Source organism: Lepeophtheirus salmonis, chromosome 1, assembly GCF_016086655.4.
Source record: "Lepeophtheirus salmonis chromosome 1, UVic_Lsal_1.4, whole genome shotgun sequence".
Classification (NCBI taxonomy): Eukaryota; Metazoa; Arthropoda; class Copepoda; order Siphonostomatoida; family Caligidae; genus Lepeophtheirus; species Lepeophtheirus salmonis.
This window is the reverse complement of record NC_052131.2, coordinates 49,673,762-49,690,339: the sequence shown is the minus strand read 5'-3', so window position 1 is coordinate 49,690,339 and position 16,578 is coordinate 49,673,762. Positions and strand designations below refer to the sequence as shown.

The 16,578-nt window shown below is 32.6% G+C and overlaps 3 protein-coding genes across 6 annotated transcripts; 2 read left to right on the top strand and 1 right to left on the bottom strand.

The window, feature by feature from the left end:
• Nucleotides 1–1,678: 1,678 nt before the first annotated feature.
• On the top strand, nt 1,679–3,779 carry Irbp (Inverted repeat-binding protein). The gene is made up of 3 exons (XM_040727350.2): nt 1,679–1,959; nt 2,050–2,203; nt 2,272–3,779. Exons 1-3 carry the CDS (start codon nt 1,792–1,794, stop codon nt 3,726–3,728), a joined length of 1,779 nt encoding a protein of 592 aa, XP_040583284.1. The 5' UTR covers nt 1,679–1,791; the 3' UTR covers nt 3,729–3,779.
• Nucleotides 3,113–16,503, top strand: Art4 (arginine methyltransferase 4). 3 transcript variants are annotated; one of them, XM_040727345.2, is made up of 7 exons: nt 3,113–4,537; nt 4,708–4,898; nt 4,956–5,196; nt 5,263–5,482; nt 5,549–6,222; nt 6,312–6,423; nt 6,836–7,875. In XM_040727345.2, the coding sequence occupies exons 1-7, from the start codon at nt 4,394–4,396 to the stop codon at nt 7,165–7,167; spliced, it is 1,914 nt and encodes a 637-aa protein (XP_040583279.1). In that variant the 5' UTR covers nt 3,113–4,393; the 3' UTR covers nt 7,168–7,875. The 3 variants fall into 3 exon arrangements, with proteins under 3 accessions (XP_040583279.1, XP_040583281.1, XP_071750175.1); XM_040727347.2 differs by having other exon boundaries at nt 4,254–4,537; nt 6,854–7,875; XM_071894074.1 differs by lacking the exon at nt 6,836–7,875 and adding an exon at nt 16,324–16,503 and having other exon boundaries at nt 4,282–4,537.
• Nucleotides 7,617–12,524, bottom strand: Pgm2a (phosphoglucomutase 2). 2 transcript variants are annotated; one of them, XM_040727349.2, is made up of 11 exons: nt 12,242–12,524; nt 10,658–10,748; nt 10,351–10,596; nt 9,978–10,299; nt 9,751–9,910; nt 9,518–9,695; nt 9,341–9,457; nt 9,171–9,286; nt 9,012–9,111; nt 8,734–8,960; nt 7,617–8,037 (listed from the first exon to the last, which is right to left on the bottom strand). In XM_040727349.2, the coding sequence occupies exons 1-11, from the start codon at nt 12,436–12,438 to the stop codon at nt 7,938–7,940; spliced, it is 1,854 nt and encodes a 617-aa protein (XP_040583283.1). In that variant the 5' UTR covers nt 12,439–12,524; the 3' UTR covers nt 7,617–7,937. The 2 variants fall into 2 exon arrangements, with proteins under 2 accessions (XP_040583283.1, XP_040583282.1); XM_040727348.2 differs by having other exon boundaries at nt 7,898–8,037; nt 8,734–9,111; nt 12,242–12,516.
• Nucleotides 16,504–16,578: the final 75 nt, after the last annotated feature.

Here is a 16,578-nt window from a genome sequence, read left to right as displayed (position 1 = left end):
GCAACGCAGCATATTTGTTATAATATTACAGAATTACAACTCTATTTATTTAGTTATATTTTGAAACTTAAGATTTGTCCTACTCTAATAATATGATTTTTAACGCCTTCTTGGACCGAGTAGGCGAAGTATTGTCGTTTTATAGTGTCAGCACTATTCCATTATACGAAAAGACAGGAAAAGTTAACTATACTTATCAATTATGCTCTTTTTATGAAAATTTTAATTGTTGTTAATTATTTGTACCGAGAAAATTTCAAGTTTTGGTTCTTTTTTAAGAACCGGGGAATGATGGATTTCGGAAAAAATCGATTTTAAAGGAAAATTGTGAGAAATTGTTCATTATAAGAACCAAGAATTGGTTTTCCGGTTTCGGTAAAAACTGTTTCCCCACCCTAACCCCTACTAATTTCCCCTTTTCTTTCTTTTTTTAATTTAAATTTAATATCAAATTTTGTTTTTCATAAGATAATAATTTTTGAATCATAAGTCATTTTTTGAGAGAATAAAATGGGGGATCTTGAAATCTTTACCGCGAAGCGATAATTTATTGTACATAACGAAGAATTACCAGATGCCGGCTTAACTTACAAATTTGGCTGAATTTATGGCATTGATAGACACTTAATCTGAACAATACATTGCCAGTTGCATGAGTTGAACACTAAAAAAATTGGAACGCGCTCTTTTTTATTTTGTTTGTCCTTGACGGGAGTGCAAAATAATGTTCGTAAATTACTAAAATAAATACAAGAAATTGATACTTAAGAGGTCATATCTTCGCCATTTCAAGAAATAATCAAATTAAAAAAAAATAGAAAGTTGAGGTATTGAATAATTATCCTTTTAATGACATAGAGTATGTATTATATACTGTTCATTTAACCCAATTTTTAATTATAATTAAACATATATTATGTACAATGTACAGTAAGCACTATGCATCCCAGCCAATTTCTCCAAAATGAGCATGAGCAAATCAATGGCCTGTCCAACTAATATGGTTTCAAAAATCAAGACTTTTCTTCTATCAAATTACAAATTTACTGCAAATAAAAAAAGAAAAAGTATTTCAAACAATTCTTCAACTGCTAATTTTGTTTCGAAAAGCTTAATTGTGAATTATCTTTATTTTAATATAAGATCATTCTTTTGCACTTAAGTCAAAATAAGCCCACACCAAAAGAAGATATCGTTAATTCCATATTGATTATTTCAGTGTTCTCCAAGATGAAATACAATTATTAATCAATAGACAGATACGGACACCTATTCTGTATTTATAATTTATTATTAGTTATATGATTCTAATTGTTTAATTTTGTATATTTAACATAAATGTATGATGGTTTATTTTTTAGTATGTAGATTATATTTAGTTTAAGCTTTCTTTTTAAACTTGTAACTTCAAATATATTTCAAATACTCTACTTTGTCGTTTCATTAGCTATTATTCTGAGAATAAGGTTCATAATGAATTAAAGACTTGTAAGAACTTATTATGCAGGTAAGTGATAACTGATAATCTGACTGACTTATCAGTGATAAGTAATAAATTATTACTTATTTTTAACACATATTTTACTACTATTAATTATTAGTAATAATTAATAGTAGTAAAATATGTGTTTGCATAGCATACCGGGGAGGCCGGCCGGGAATTGATGGGAATCGTACTCTTACGTAACATGACGTCATATCAAAACAGAAACGGACCATTTGGTTCCAATTTATAATTCATTGACGTAGTTCATAGTTGCTGTCTGTTGACCACTCGAAAGTATCTCGAAAATGGATCGTTGGGATGAAGAAGATGAGTTTGATGAACAGAATCTTGGTAACTCCCCTTGGAATCAAGGAGGGAAGGACTTGATGATATTTTTAGTGGATGCTACTAACTTTGAAGGAGCTTCTTTGGCGCTAAAATGTGCACATTCCACTCTTCGTACACTCATTTGGGTAAGTCAAATAAATCATTGATAAAAAATGTATACACTTAATGAATTTTCAAAGGTCTTACAATTTTATATTGTACTTTCTATTTACTAGAAATCATCCATGGATCTTTTTGGATTGGTTCTATATGGCCTTGATCCTGATTCAGATCAAAATAAATTATCTGGTACCAAGATACTTCTTCCTTTAAATCCTGCCGAACCTGATAATATTCTACAATTGGAGGAAGAAATTGAAAGTGGTTCAGGTTTGCATATCCTATTCTACACTCTCAATTAAGGTAAATTTAATGAACTTATTTATATGATTTTACAGCCTATCCAACTGGAAAAGTACTTTTAAATGACGCCTTTTGGCAATGTCAGTCAATGTTTGACGATGTATCAGGAAAAGTTGGATCCAAGAGAATACTTCTCTTTACTGACAAAGAGGCTCCATTAGATGAAGAGCGGAAACGATTGCTTAAAAAAGCAGAGGATTTCAACAACACTGACATTTCCGTTGATTTAATACCATTAAAGTCAGACTTTGATATGAAGCCTTTTTTTGCTGATTTTTTAGTTAGAGCCAACAATGAGGCATCTTCTGAAGATTTGTCTCTCACATCTCCGGATGATCTCATGAAGATAGTTCGCCGTAAAATTCATCGTAAGCGAAAGTTGGGTAGCATTTATTTGGATTTTGGAGGAGGGTTGCGTCCTAAAGTTTCATTTTATAATTTCATCGGGCGGAGCAATAAGCCTCCAAGGGTGTATTTATCCAAGGATACCAATACAGAAGTCGCTATCTCAAGAAAATATATGAATCCAGATAATGGACAGGAGTTAAATAGCACATTAGATATTAACAAATATCAAGAGTATGGAGGCCGAAAGGTTGTTTTTACGCCTGATGAAGTTAAAATGATAACAAAGATGGGAATATCATCAGAAAAAAGTGGACTTAGAATTCTGGGATTTAGACCTCTAAGTTCCCTCAAATGGAGCCACTTTGTTCGCTCTGGTACTTTTATTTATCCTGAAGAAGAGGAAGTTGTGGGTTCTCTAAAAGTCATGAGTAGTCTCTTGATCAAATGCTTGGAAAAGGAAGTAATGGCAATTTGCTTTTATAAACCTCGGAACAATTGGGCACCATCTTTTATAGCCCTTATTCCTCAGGAAGAAACTAGAGAGGATGGCGCTCAAGAGATACCTCCAGGATTCCACTTGGCTTATCTTCCCTTTTCTGATGACCTCAGAAATGTTCCTACCCGACTAGATTGTAATAAATCAAGAGTCCTTCCCGAACAATTAGAAGCAGGGAAAAAAGTAATACACAAGCTTCGACTCAAAAACTACAATTCAGAGGCATTTGCTAATCCGGAACTCCAAGCTCATTATTGCTTAGTCGAGTCCTTGGCATTAAATAGAGACGATGTTGAGGATTTTGTGGATACAACCCTTCCTCCTCAAGACGTGATACAAAAGAAATTAGAAGTCGTTTCAAAGGAATTTAATGAGGCCGTGTATCCTGATGGCTACGATCCTGATGCCAAGCCTCCACCTCCTTCTAAACGAAAAGACATTCAGGGAAAAGATAAACCTGATGATGCTAAAAAGGCTAAAACTGATCTCGAGGTTTTGGACATGGACTCCTCCATACGGGGTAAATCAGTTGAGAAACTAACTGTGGACGTACTAAAGAAGTTTTTGGTGGCCAAAGGTGTTACCATTTCGCACAAAAGAAAGGCTGATCTAGTTCGTCTCGTCTATGAATACCATAGTCAATCTTAATTATAAATTCATGTGATAAAATACAAAGGCGTTGCCATGCCAAGTGATAAATAGGTCATCATTATTTGCAAATTGCCACTCTTTTTATTTCCAAGGCCCAGCTACAACATTTGAATAGAATGAGAAAATATAGTTTCCCGGTATTCCGCATGTTTTTTCTCTTTCGTACAACATTTTACATTAGCCAGGATTTAGACGAGCAGTATAACGTACAGTATACAATACAAAAATATCGTACATATTTGCGAGTCATTCACCTTTATTTTAATTGAGGAGAGATTTTGATAAATCTCTTTAAATACTCGCTGATTCGTCTTTTTATTTGGACTGAGAGCTCTTTTAATGGCTAGAAGTAAGATTGATAATAATAATTGGGGATGCAATTGGTTGTAACGGGGATCGTTATAATTTGTATATTTGAATTTCTTGGTATGTGGTTACTAGCTACCTATGCTGAATTTCATATAGCTTTTCTAACCACCTAGCTAGTCAACAGTTGGCTCCCTTGACGGTGGCGTGCATAACAAAAAAAAAGAAGAAGATTCCTTCTATTCTATTGAGGAGTGAATAGCTAGTATTAAAAAGAAAAAAAGGTTTTCTCTTTCTACGTTTTTTTCTCGTGCGAATTACGTCCAAAGAGACTGAGATACAAAAGCAGAGAGACAATGTCGACGACGAACACGACATCGACGGCCATTAGCTTCGCGAATATTCGTGTCTTGTATCTAAGTGATGAAGAGAATGGCTGTGCTGCTCCCAAGCCCAAATATTCGCATCTCGTGGAATTACTCACTGAATACGATCCCGAGGTAAATATTCTTTGTTTGTTATTTTGAAAGATTCCAAGTGCGGGTCGTTGTCCGCTCTTTGTCCCAATGCTGTGGTTTGGCGGTTATTTTTTTAGGGACAGCAGTGGTTGTTAAAGCCTTTTTCATGGCGAATGCCATCTGTAATTTCCTATCCCTCTCTAAATTTTCAGGGTATGAATGTTCGTGTTGTGAATCCTAAAACAGGAGAGACGCATCAGGAATTCATTGTAAAAAAGACGACAGAGTCCGCCAAATGCGGTAAAAAAGGAATGATTTTCCATCTCTCCATCGAAACCCTCCTCTTTGTGTTTAAATGTGAAGAAAAGTTCCGTAAATTCGCCTCCATGGTGAGCAGTATTAGGTAATGCACTCCAGAATCACTTGTGGGTGTTCTGTATCTATTCACTTTGATTAACAGGTGCGAGTCTCGACTCTCCGTCTTTAATGAGCGAACAGAAGATTCCTCCGCAATGCAGTATTTTCAATTCTATGGTTATTTATCACAACAACAAAATATGATGCAAGACTACATTCGTACCTCCACATATCAAAAGGCTATTCTCTCCAATCTATCTGACTTTCGCGATAAAGTAGTCTTGGATGTGGGGGCTGGTTCAGGGATTTTGAGTTTCTTTGCTCAACAAGCTGGAGCTCGCAAGGTTTCACTACTTGCTTACAATAGGCTTATTATACAGTTCTCATATTAATGCTTAATTCCTTATTAGGTCTACGCTGTTGAAGGCTCAAGCATTGCTAAATTTGCGGATAAACTTGTCAAACAGAATAAGGTGGACAATGTTATTCAAGTGATCCCTGGAAAAATTGAGGAAATTGAATTACTCGAGCCTGTGGACATGATTATTTCTGAGCCTATGGGATATATGCTTTTGAACGAGAGAATGCTTGAAACTTATTTACACGCAAAGAAATGGTTAAAAAAAGATGGTAAATTAAGGATTCTATTGACTTGAGCTAGAAACCTCTTATATATATATTATTAATTTAATTCAGGTAAAATGTTCCCCTCAAGAGGAGACTTGCATGTCGCTCCATTCACGGATGAGGCACTTTATTTCGAACAAATAAACAAAGTCAATTTTTGGTATCAAGAATATTTCCATGGAGTGAATTTGAGTTCCTTGAGAGAGTCTGCACTAAGAGAATACTTTCGTCAACCCATTGTTGATACTTTTGATGTCCGGATATGCCTTGCAAAAACTCAGAGACACATAATTGATTTTCATAAGGCGGAAGAGTCGGACTTGTATCGTATAGATATTCCCCTTGAATTTCACATTCTTCAATCAGGAATGATTCATGGTCTAGCATTTTGGTTCGATGTAGCATTTATAGGGACAGGGGCAACGGTGTGGTTATCTACAGCACCTACAGAGCCTCTTACACATTGGTATCAAGTTCGCTGTCTTTTAGAGACTCCTATATTCGCAAAACAGGGTCAAATGGTTACTGGAAGAGTTCTCATGGTGGCAAATACAAAACAAAGCTACGATGTGACAATTGAATGTAAAATCATGGGAACAGACACTTCATCGAAGAATTCTTTGGATCTGAAAAACCCTTACTTCCGATATACAGGGGTACAACCTCAGCCTCCTCCTGGAGAGAATACGGCTTCACCCTCTGAGACCTACTGGTCAGAGGTGGACATGCAAGGTGCGAGACAGGTAAATGGGAAGATTAATGTGAATCTTTTTTATGAGCCTTTATTATTGTATCTGTAGTGACTGACGAATTATTTTCTTAATTTTATTAGGCTGTCAACCTAGTGAATGGCGTTATTGTTGATGGTCTCGGACACGTTTCCCTGAATGGAGGTGCAAATGGTGGGAATACTAATGCGATTCAACAGGCAAATATTCATCAGGGTAAGAAAATAATATTATTTAGATGCATAAGGTATGGATATGAGTAATTTCATATAAAAAAAATAACTAACAAATAATGTCACAGATTTGGATGAAATTTGCTTCACAGCTAGAGTTGTTAACATATAAAATAATTTCCCGGAATTTCTGCCTAACATTAACTTAAAAGTCAGTTCCGATTGTGTAAGGACTTAACTTGGTGTTAAATCATATAAGTCAACATTTATTGGATTTGATTGAATAACAACCAGGGAGTAATAAAATCCTCGTAAAATCGGAACAGGCTTTGACGATTATTTTTAATTTCATCGAAATATATGACATTGAATGTCCATGGTGTTTATAATTTATATGGAATTACCACCCATATATAATCGGTACATTTTGATTCTTGAAATATCTATACATATAGGATCAATCTCATCTACAGGACGAAGGGATAACTCTGCTGCATCTCCTCGAGTTGCAACTACTCTGTCCAATGTTGGAACAAATAATTCATTACCCTGTAGTTCTGCTACATCATTACAATATAATCAACTCATTGGTGGGGCCGTAAGTCCTGGAATATTTGCTCAAACTCCATCCTCCACGCCAACTTCTTCATCTGCTACTCCTTTAAACCTCACTGGGGGTGTTATACCACAATCACAACCTCAACTAAATATGAATCCTAATTTGATGATAGGAGATTATGTACAAGGGAACATGGGGAATGTATTAGGAACTACTTTTCGACAGTAAAGAACACTTTGTTCATAGCATTATGTAACTCTCTAATTTTTTTTCCCTCTCTCTATCTTTGTTTCTCTCTTATTCTATATCTTCAAAGGAACAAAGCAATCTTCGAATACATTCCCCCATTTCCTTTTAAATTTTGACAAATGACGCAATTGGTTCAGCATGACCATAAAGACATATAATTGATATTATTATTGTAATTAAGTTATAAATTAAATTAATTTACTACAACTACGAAGAAGAAAAAAAACTATTCATCGTCCATCCCTGTACGCCCCAACACTTATTCCACTAGCTCTCCCCCCCTTTATTTTTCTTCAAAAGGCGAAAATATATTATATATTACTTGATAAATTATGATAATTATTAAAATTATCGCAACAACTCATTTTATCATAACTTAGTAAAAAGGCTTACTGCACTCATTATAAGTAAATACTCTTTCAAAATGATTATTTTATAATGAATTCATCTTCAAAATATATTTCACCGCGAGAGAGATCCGGATGGGTCATGTTACTAGTATATTACTCATAATAGTATTTTTGGCTATTATTAATCCTCCTTCGCGCCTCTTTTTTTGCCCTTCTCAAATTTAAATTGATATGATTGATAAAGTTATCTTGTACTACTACGCAGCATCCGTGGTGATGATAAATTTGTAGAATTGACTCATATTGAGTCTTTGAAATAAATGAATTTGATCAAGGACGACTTTTCGCTTTTTTTTAAAAAAAATAGTATATTGAAAAAAATTAATATAAAAGAAAGATTTACTCTTGGGGTTTGAGCTTGTTTTTCTTCGGTTCTAGAAATTCTTCCAAGGTGGCATTGATCATCTCCTTACACAAAGCCTCAATCTTCTTATGATCCCTATGTAATAGTCAAGATTCGAAATTAGAGGACAGCCGATATATAAGTGTCTGATAAATTAATTAGTTATTAGTTTATTTTGTGCGTTTACTCAATTAACGTTAATTGTCATAATATCCTCAACTAAAAATATAATGCTTTTAGAATATTCTTGCATCGGGTCCATACGTATCCGTCGTCGTTTTAATAGGAATGCCTGAATATTGCTAGAGATTCGAGTTTATCTCATATCTACAGATGTTTATTTTATTCATAAACACTGAGCATGATATAGTTAGCTAAGGGTAATTGAGTAAATACTCAACATAACCGTTGAAAACTCATATGTGACCACTGCAGTCATTTTTGATAGGCTCCTTGCTCAAACTCGTAATCAATATTTACGTATAAAAATGGAGGCCCCCTTTCCTATCTTCGAGAACTCCCAACGGCCCCGTTTATATATAGGTAGTATAGCTGAATCCACAATTTAAAAATATAATTGGATGACGATTTTTTTTAAACTTTGCAAATAATCAGTTTTGCTATGGTGATAAGGAGAATTATATAATTCCTTATATAGTTTTTGGTTGGGTTATATTTTCACTTATTTCAAGAAGATAAAATACCGACCGATTCATCGACTGTCCTATTAATTTTTTTACACCTAAAAATCCTTATCGATTAGCCCCTAACAAATAATCCAGACAGACTTACTTTTCATCAGGGGCGCCACAGAGCTCAGCATAATATTTCAATTTGGGCTCTGTTCCACTTGTACGTAAAGTAATGACAAAGCCATTTTCAAACGTAAAGGTCAGCATTTGACTTAAAGAACTTGTTGGTAGTGTTGATTGTTGATTTGGCATTGAGGAATCGTATCCAGTTGTGAGGTCCCTTATGTGCTTAATTGAATATTTTCCGTTTGATATGGAAATTGGATACTGTAACGGAAAATATTTTTTCTTTCTTTTATAATTAGTTATATAACTTACACCTCCATTATGAAGCGTCCTTATCCGTTCAAAGATCCTTGCTGTTAATTCTGAGTCATGATTAAAAAAATATGAGTTGATATTAAAGTGGTATCCATATCTGAGATTAAAAGAAGAATAATGGAGTGTGTATTACTAGCTAGCTATCAATGAAATTACTTGTCATATATATCCTTAAGTTTATCCAATAATGTCTTCCCTGATTCTCGAAGGTGTAAGTAAGCAATAAGTTCAGTCATTCGCACAGCAGCGGTAATACCATCCTTGTCTAAAACCTGAAAAGTATATATTGGGGTTTAATAAATATATGAATATAGAATAAGACCCACAGATGTTCCACACATATACCCAATTGATTCTTCAAAAGCCATTAAAACCGTTTTCGATGAATCATCTTCAACTTCCTTGGCTTTATTGCACATCCATTTAAAACCTGTGAGTGTTTCCTGTAATAACCAAAGATCCTCATATTATGTTATCTGTCTTAAATATGCTAAGCAAATTACTTCAAAATGCATTCCTTCCATTCGAGCCATAGTTTTGAGCATTTTTGAGGAAACCGTAGACGCAATATAGTAGAGAGAGTCTTTTTTATAGTTTGGATATTTATGGGCGTGAACGACATGAAGAAACCAACCAAAGAGAGAACCAAGCTCATTCCCAGTGAAAACCTTCCATTTACCACTAAAAATATAAAGACTTACGAACTGAAAAAAAATTATGTGTTGTTTAAATGTACGTTTCCATTTTTTGAGCAACGGCTAATCTATCGGCATCTGGATCATTAGCTATAATGTAAATTGCATCCATCTTTTCAGCTTCTATTATGGCCAAATTCAAAGCACTTTTTCCTTCTTCAGGGTTAGGGAACTTTACTGTTGGAAAATTAGGATCCGGATCTTCGATAAATACCAAACAATAGTTAATATAATTAACAAAATGTTAGCAATATTGATCCGCTCTCACCTTTTTGCAAGGGGACATGAATGACAGGCTGAAATCCAGCAATTTCCATGGACTTATCGATAAAGAAAGACCCGACTCCATGCATGGGAGTATATACGATCTTACCCTTGAAACATTTGTTCAAGCCTTCTTTATCCAAGAGCTTGTTATGTTCTAAAATATAGAAATACTCCTGAGTTATCTGATCGAATGGATCAAATAGCCCTTGCATTAAATCAAATTTTGGGTTATTCAGTTTGTCTAATATATCCTTCATGCACGGACGTGGCTCAGCATGCTTCAAAATGCTCTTTTGAATGTTTACGTCGTGGGGGGATAAGATCTATGGATTTTCGTAATGAGTGTGGAAAAGATAAAAGTATGTAATAATTACTTGAACTCCATTGGACCAGTATACTTTAATTCCATTATCATTTTTAGGATTGTGAGATGCAGTAACCATAATTCCACACATGTGGCCATGCTTTTTAACTGCAAATGGAACCCAAGGAGTTGGAGTCATTTTCGAGTATAAATGGACTTTGAATCCAAGAGATACAAATATTATTGCAATTATTTTTGCCCATTTGTTGGAGTTATGGCGTCCATCAAATCCAATTACGATCCCGGATGACTTTGCCTAGTAATAATATATTTGTGCATATTATTTATTAATGGAAATTGGTTTTAGTTCATTATACTTTTTCAAGATTAGCTTGATGGTAATCGATCAAATAATTTGCCATTCCTTGAGCTGTTTGTACAACAACTAGGTCGTTTAGTTGAGAAAATCTAAAATAAGAATTTTTATAAACATAAATATGTATTGTTCAAAGGTTAATGCATTTCATAAATTCATAAGCGTTGGATACGGAGTGGAGGTGGTCCTAATTACCTCGCCCAATTCTGAGGGAACTATAAATATTATTATATATATATAGGCTACCAGTTTGGTATATTGGGACAAATCATGCAAATTTTGAGAGGTTAAATTCGTCATTTTTGTACAACTTTCCAATGAACAATGCTATAGAACACATAATTAGGTGTCAATTGCAAAGAAAAACATTGTCTTTGTCGCCACGATGAGCACACAGTACGAGAAGACAATGCATGGATACATTGCAAATCGTCTTCCTCGAGGCCCCACTACCCTCCCAGATGGCCTTCTAGGGCAATTCCGGGAGAAAGAGCGCTGCTATCTCAATCCCATTTTCGTACTGTGTGCTTAAAAGAAAGTAATATGATTTAATTTAATTCTCGCCCATAGATTAGTTACGATTTAAATTCAAATTATAACTGGAGTGTGTTTTTGATTTGATTTTTTCTTTTTTGCTGACTAGTAAACTCCAAAACTTCCCCTGTTTATAAGTTTTCTAGCGTATGTCACATTGAATAAAGACATTTTGATAGATTATTGTCTCAAACAAGAATATCCGCGTCCGCGGGGGGTGGGCTGGAGTAGCAGTAGCCCCCCTCCAAAATTAAGGAACGTTTGCTTTTTTCTAGAGATTTTATTGGTTAGGATGAAAAAAAATTAGGCGAACATAGGGATAATTTTTTTTTTTTGAAGGATTTATTTTCTTGGAAAAAAGGTCATTCGGGACAAGGTTAATAATGTTTGACTTCCACCACGCTTTTTAATAGTGACGTAAAAGGGTATTTACTATTACTATAAATCATCATTTCTAGTATTATATGGTTTTAATATACCGTTATATTGACGCAAAATCTATTTATCTTTTGGCTATGGTATTTGGTATGGTACATCAAATTGAAAATTCTAACAAGCCCGATTACTAATGATTTAAAAAAAAAAATTAATCGCTGTGGATTTTTTAAATGTCTTTCCAAACATTTTAACTTTTGAAATATTTTTCCACAAAATTTTATTTTAATTTTTTTTTTTTGAATATCTATGGATTTTTGATACTTTAAAAAAAAAAAAATTAAGACTTTGTTTCTAAAGAATTAAAAATATATATATAATCCTGCGGACGCTTATTTTAATACGATATTTATATATTTTTCCAAATGTTTTCTGATCATTATTCAGTTATTTGGAGCAGAAGCCTAGTGTTTAATCTTATTTTGCTATTGATGGTGTTGGTTTTATGGTTGTGTCTGGTTCATCAGAGGATTCGATTTGTGGTGCACAATTATTAAAAGACTGGAAATTAACGGCTAATGGTGAACTACCTCAGAGTGGATCTTTGCACTGAGTAATCTAAAAGTATTTAATTTTTCCTAATACTATGGACAAGCTCGTATCCCCAACGTCTTACCCAGGTCCCATGTTTGCACGAATCCCAGCAGTTCCAAAAACGAGTCGCTTAGACATTATCGCATCTAATTCATGCATACAATTTTCTTTTACCATATTTGATATGGAATCATGATCCGACGTTCCTGGAAGTGTCCATTCAAGCCATTTCTGAATCATTTCATGCAGTCTGGAGTAATCATCTTCTGTTCTCTCCATGTTGAAGTGTAGTAAATATTTCACTGTAGTGTTTTGATCTTGTTTTTGTTCCAACGTTCAATGTAACTTGTAAGTAAGTGAATAATATCGAGTTTCATAAATCGTATTAGTATGTTTTACACTCTCTACTAGTGATGGGACGATTAATCGGAATTAGAGAATCGGGTATTTTTTCTGGAAGCGGGATCCGTTTCGGGAAAATAATGTCTAATTTGCAATTCTGATTTAAATACCAAATATTTGACTATTTATTTTTAAAAAAATAGCCCCCCCCCCCCAAAAAAAAAGTAAGGAAATATTTGCTTTTTACTAGAAAATTTAATTTAATTTTTCAAATTTTTTTTGAATAACTGTATTTTTAAAAATTTTCTCCAAAATATTCAAATTTCAAATATTTTTATGAGAAAAGCTTGGAATTTATAAAAAATTTTGTGAACAGCTGTAGATTTTGGTAATTTTTCTGGAAAAAATTTAATATTTGTATTGTTTTCTTTCAGAATTTTTTTTTTAGAAATATAATTCTGAATATTTTTTCCAAAAAGTTTTATTTCAGAACAGCTGGTGATAAATTTATTTATTTTTTTTAATTTTTAGAAAAAAATTAACCCCCCAACCCCCAAAAAAAGTTGTTTAATCCTGTGGACGCCCCTGATAGCAAAAAAATTTTAAATATTAAAGAATCTGAATCGGTAACTGGAATTTTACTATAATTGTATCGGAATTGGCATCGGGATTTGTTTTTAAATCGTTCCATCACTATCACATCTCTATAAGTATTATGGAATATTATATACACTCATAAATTAGACTGCTCTCATTTATCCTTTTTACTGCTCCTTTTGAGTAACCGGTTTCCCAATAATTATTCCAATTTATTATGTAAATTAGGGGCAAAAATTAAGACAAGAACTAAGCACTACCATAACAAATAGCACAGGGCTGGAGCATTAATTACATATATGCAAATATTTAAGTCAACACACGTTTTCAATGGCAATACAATTATTCTGGCCCGTCAACTCAAAAATAGGTCCGGCTTTAATACAAATATATAGTTGCGCTTTAATAAAATATGACATTAATACAGAAGACTGAAGTTCATGTCTACTATTAATATGTAATATTGCGATTTTATACAAGTTGTAACCCAAAAAAAATAAAATGAAACGAATAATTTTTAAAGGAAGGATTTACATTACTTGAGTCGAGGATAATACAATAATTTAATATTCTATGGACGATCGATATATTAATGATGTTATTTTTGATTATTTTAATACAAATGACTGAAATTTAGGCAATCAAATGCCCAGTGTTATATTTCTCATAAATTCATAATAACTAGACTTAGAATTTGTGAGCGATTGTGTGAAAATTGCTCATTTTTCTAAAGTGGGACAAATTTGGATTCTAGTTAGATTACACAACGGCTTTTGTTGGTTTTTTGATTTTTATTCTTCGAGAAAAAATCCACCTGCAAAAACCCTACTTAATTAAATTCTCTTTTTTGAGGTAATACCTTGTATATGATGCAATCAGAGTTAAGATTACAGGATCGGATATGGTAAGGAGCTAGATTTTGACAACAGCCAATTAGAGGAAGAGGAAATTTGAGGCAAATTGACTGTTGAATAATCCCCATTGAATCTTTCAACAAAGGAGAAATACTTTTGCAGCAAGTTGCAAAATCCTGATCTTTCATTTATGCAAAAAGTTGTACGTAAAATCAGAGGTTGTGATGATGAGATTTCTCCCTCTGACATGAAGATTTCTGAAGATCTCTTCAACTTCAAATTTGCTTTGAAGTATGTTTAAAACTACCGATAGTCATTGAAGACAAAAATTAACGGAAGAAAATGTTTCTAAAATCTTGATTTGTCGATACAATATAGCAAAATTTATTAATAAATTATGATGAATTTAAAACAACACTCATTATTTTAAATTATCCTGACAAAACTGTATTTTTCTTTAATAATGTATAAAGTACTACCCTCATTATTATTATTTTAAATAGCCGTGCATGGGGTATGTTTGTCAGAGGTGTAATGATTACGTATTAATAAGAATATATACGTTTTCCTATTAAATTACATCGTTGCCTTATTCCTCCACGTCTCTTCTCTCCTCGTATCTCTCAGTCCTCTTGGATTCCTTTATTTAATAGTTTGTGTCTCTTTCAACCTCGTCAAGACACAACAAATATAAACTGCTCAATTTTGATATTTTGAGTGCTCATTTTTCAAAAATTTAGAACTTTTTTTTTTTGCTGTAATTGGCCAAAAAATTGCCGCTCAAAATTCCTAAGTTTAAACCATATAATTTTAATAGATCAAAATAAAACGATGGTATCAGTTAATAGTTAGTCATTAGAATGACCAATGTTGTTATTAATTAATGCATTTTAAGATAAGGAAATGGCAACTATTACAATTTGTTTATACAAATACAAACTTATACACAACATATACATTCGTAGTCTTGAATAAATAGTGTTTGATTCGAGTAAATCTCAATTCAAAATAAACTCACTAAAGTCTCCTTAATTGGAATGATCAAAGCCCAAAATATTGGAATGTATATTAATTTAATCAAAGAGCAGAAATGTAACTACTTTTAGTCGTGATTCAGCTGATATGTTAATAAATAGACAGTATGGCAACAGTATTAATTTAATTTATGCTTAGTTGTGACTATATTGATACAACTTGGTGGAATAATAATTTACTTATTTTGCAAATAAATATTTTTTAAATTATCTACATTACTTGATTAAAAATAATGGACTGCATGTCTTATTGAGGTAGTCATTTACTGACATAGTTCTTAAACTTACAATTAGATTTATTTTATATTTTTCCTTGACTTTAACTTAACTCGAATTCGAATCCATCACAAATAATTATTATAACTATTATTCATAATACTCAATATTGTGTTTAAAAAAAACGGATTTAAAAATAAAGATATGCTTCGGTACAAATTATAATTAATAAATATCTTCAATTTTGTGTCAATATGATATTTAATGATATAAAAAATTTGTCATTTAATTATGGAATTTCTGTTTGTCAAAAACTCAAAAGAAAATTGCTAAACATGGGCTCAATTTGAAAGTGTAGGTGACTTTAAATTGGTACTTAAATACTTATCAGGGGCGTCTCCAGAGGGTAGACTGGAGGGGATTGAACCAACCCCATTTTGTCGTTATGATCCCCAAAATAACATATAACAATATCCCATTTAGTCAGGATTCAATTTGTCTGGGTTTCGCCAATGGATGGTTTTTAATTTTAAGACCCTTTAACTAATAAATTCCAACATTTACAGAGGCTTCCGAAGGATTGTACTTTGGTGGGGGATGTTTTGGTTTTTGGGATTTTTTTTCAAAAAAATAGATTACTCCAAACTGCATGAAATGATTCAGAAATGGCTTAAATGGACACTTCCAGGAACGTCAGATCATGATTCCATAGCAAATATGATAAATTTTATTTATTAAAATTCGAAAATTATATTTTTAGGAAAAAAATTTCAAAAATTAACAGCTGCTCACAAAAAATTTCAAATATTGAATTTCTTTGAAAAAATATTCAAAAATCCATAGTTATTCACAAAATATCAAATTTTAAGAAAAAAATTTCAACAATTATATTTTTTCATCCTGATCAAATAAAAATCTAGTAAACAGCAAAAAATTCCTTTATTTTTTTTGAGGGGGGATAAAGCCCCTCCAGCCCATCCCTACAAATGCCCCTGATCTATCTTATCTTATTCTATCTTTTTGTAGATATCTATAAATATAAATTTATAGATATCTACAAAAAGATAGAATTATATTTATGTGTATAAACAAAATACCATATAAATATTTTTTCTCTTCAGAGTTTATTAAAGCAATGGGCTGTGAGATGTAAACAACGTGATTCAAAATAATCCAAGAGATGGCGCGTCATACTAACGCTCTAGAAAACTGAATACTTAAATTATAAAAACAACATATTCATCAAGAAAGTGTAAATACTATTTAATTAATCAATTGTAATAAATTTATTATATATTTAATTTGTTAATAACTTTTTAAAAGTTGTTCCTAAGTATAAAAATATAAAAACATGCTTTGCAACGTTTCAGTGCCAT

What these genes read in the sequence shown, in the direction of transcription:
- Irbp (XM_040727350.2), top strand. Translation starts at nt 1,792, where the DNA reads ATGGATCGTTGGGATGAAGAAGATGAGTTTGATGAACAGAATCTTGGT. An exon ending in CTCTTCGTACACTCATTTGG is followed by an intron (nt 1,960 to 2,049) that starts GTAAGTCAAATA and finishes TCTATTTACTAG; the next exon opens with AAATCATCCATGGATCTTTT. An exon ending in AGAAATTGAAAGTGGTTCAG is followed by an intron (nt 2,204 to 2,271) that starts GTTTGCATATCC and finishes ATGATTTTACAG; the next exon opens with CCTATCCAACTGGAAAAGTA.
- Art4 (XM_040727345.2), top strand. Translation starts at nt 4,394, where the DNA reads ATGTCGACGACGAACACGACATCGACGGCCATTAGCTTCGCGAATATT. An exon ending in GAAATGGTTAAAAAAAGATG is followed by an intron (nt 5,483 to 5,548) that starts GTAAATTAAGGA and finishes AATTTAATTCAG; the next exon opens with GTAAAATGTTCCCCTCAAGA. An exon ending in ACATGCAAGGTGCGAGACAG is followed by an intron (nt 6,223 to 6,311) that starts GTAAATGGGAAG and finishes TAATTTTATTAG; the next exon opens with GCTGTCAACCTAGTGAATGG.
- Pgm2a (XM_040727348.2), bottom strand. Translation starts at nt 12,438, where the DNA reads ATGGAGAGAACAGAAGATGATTACTCCAGACTGCATGAAATGATTCAG. An exon ending in TCATGTCCCCTTGCAAAAAG is followed by an intron (nt 9,911 to 9,977) that starts GTGAGAGCGGAT and finishes TATTTATCGAAG; the next exon opens with ATCCGGATCCTAATTTTCCA. An exon ending in TGTGGCGCCCCTGATGAAAA is followed by an intron (nt 8,038 to 8,733) that starts GTAAGTCTGTCT and finishes ACTATTACATAG; the next exon opens with GGATCATAAGAAGATTGAGG.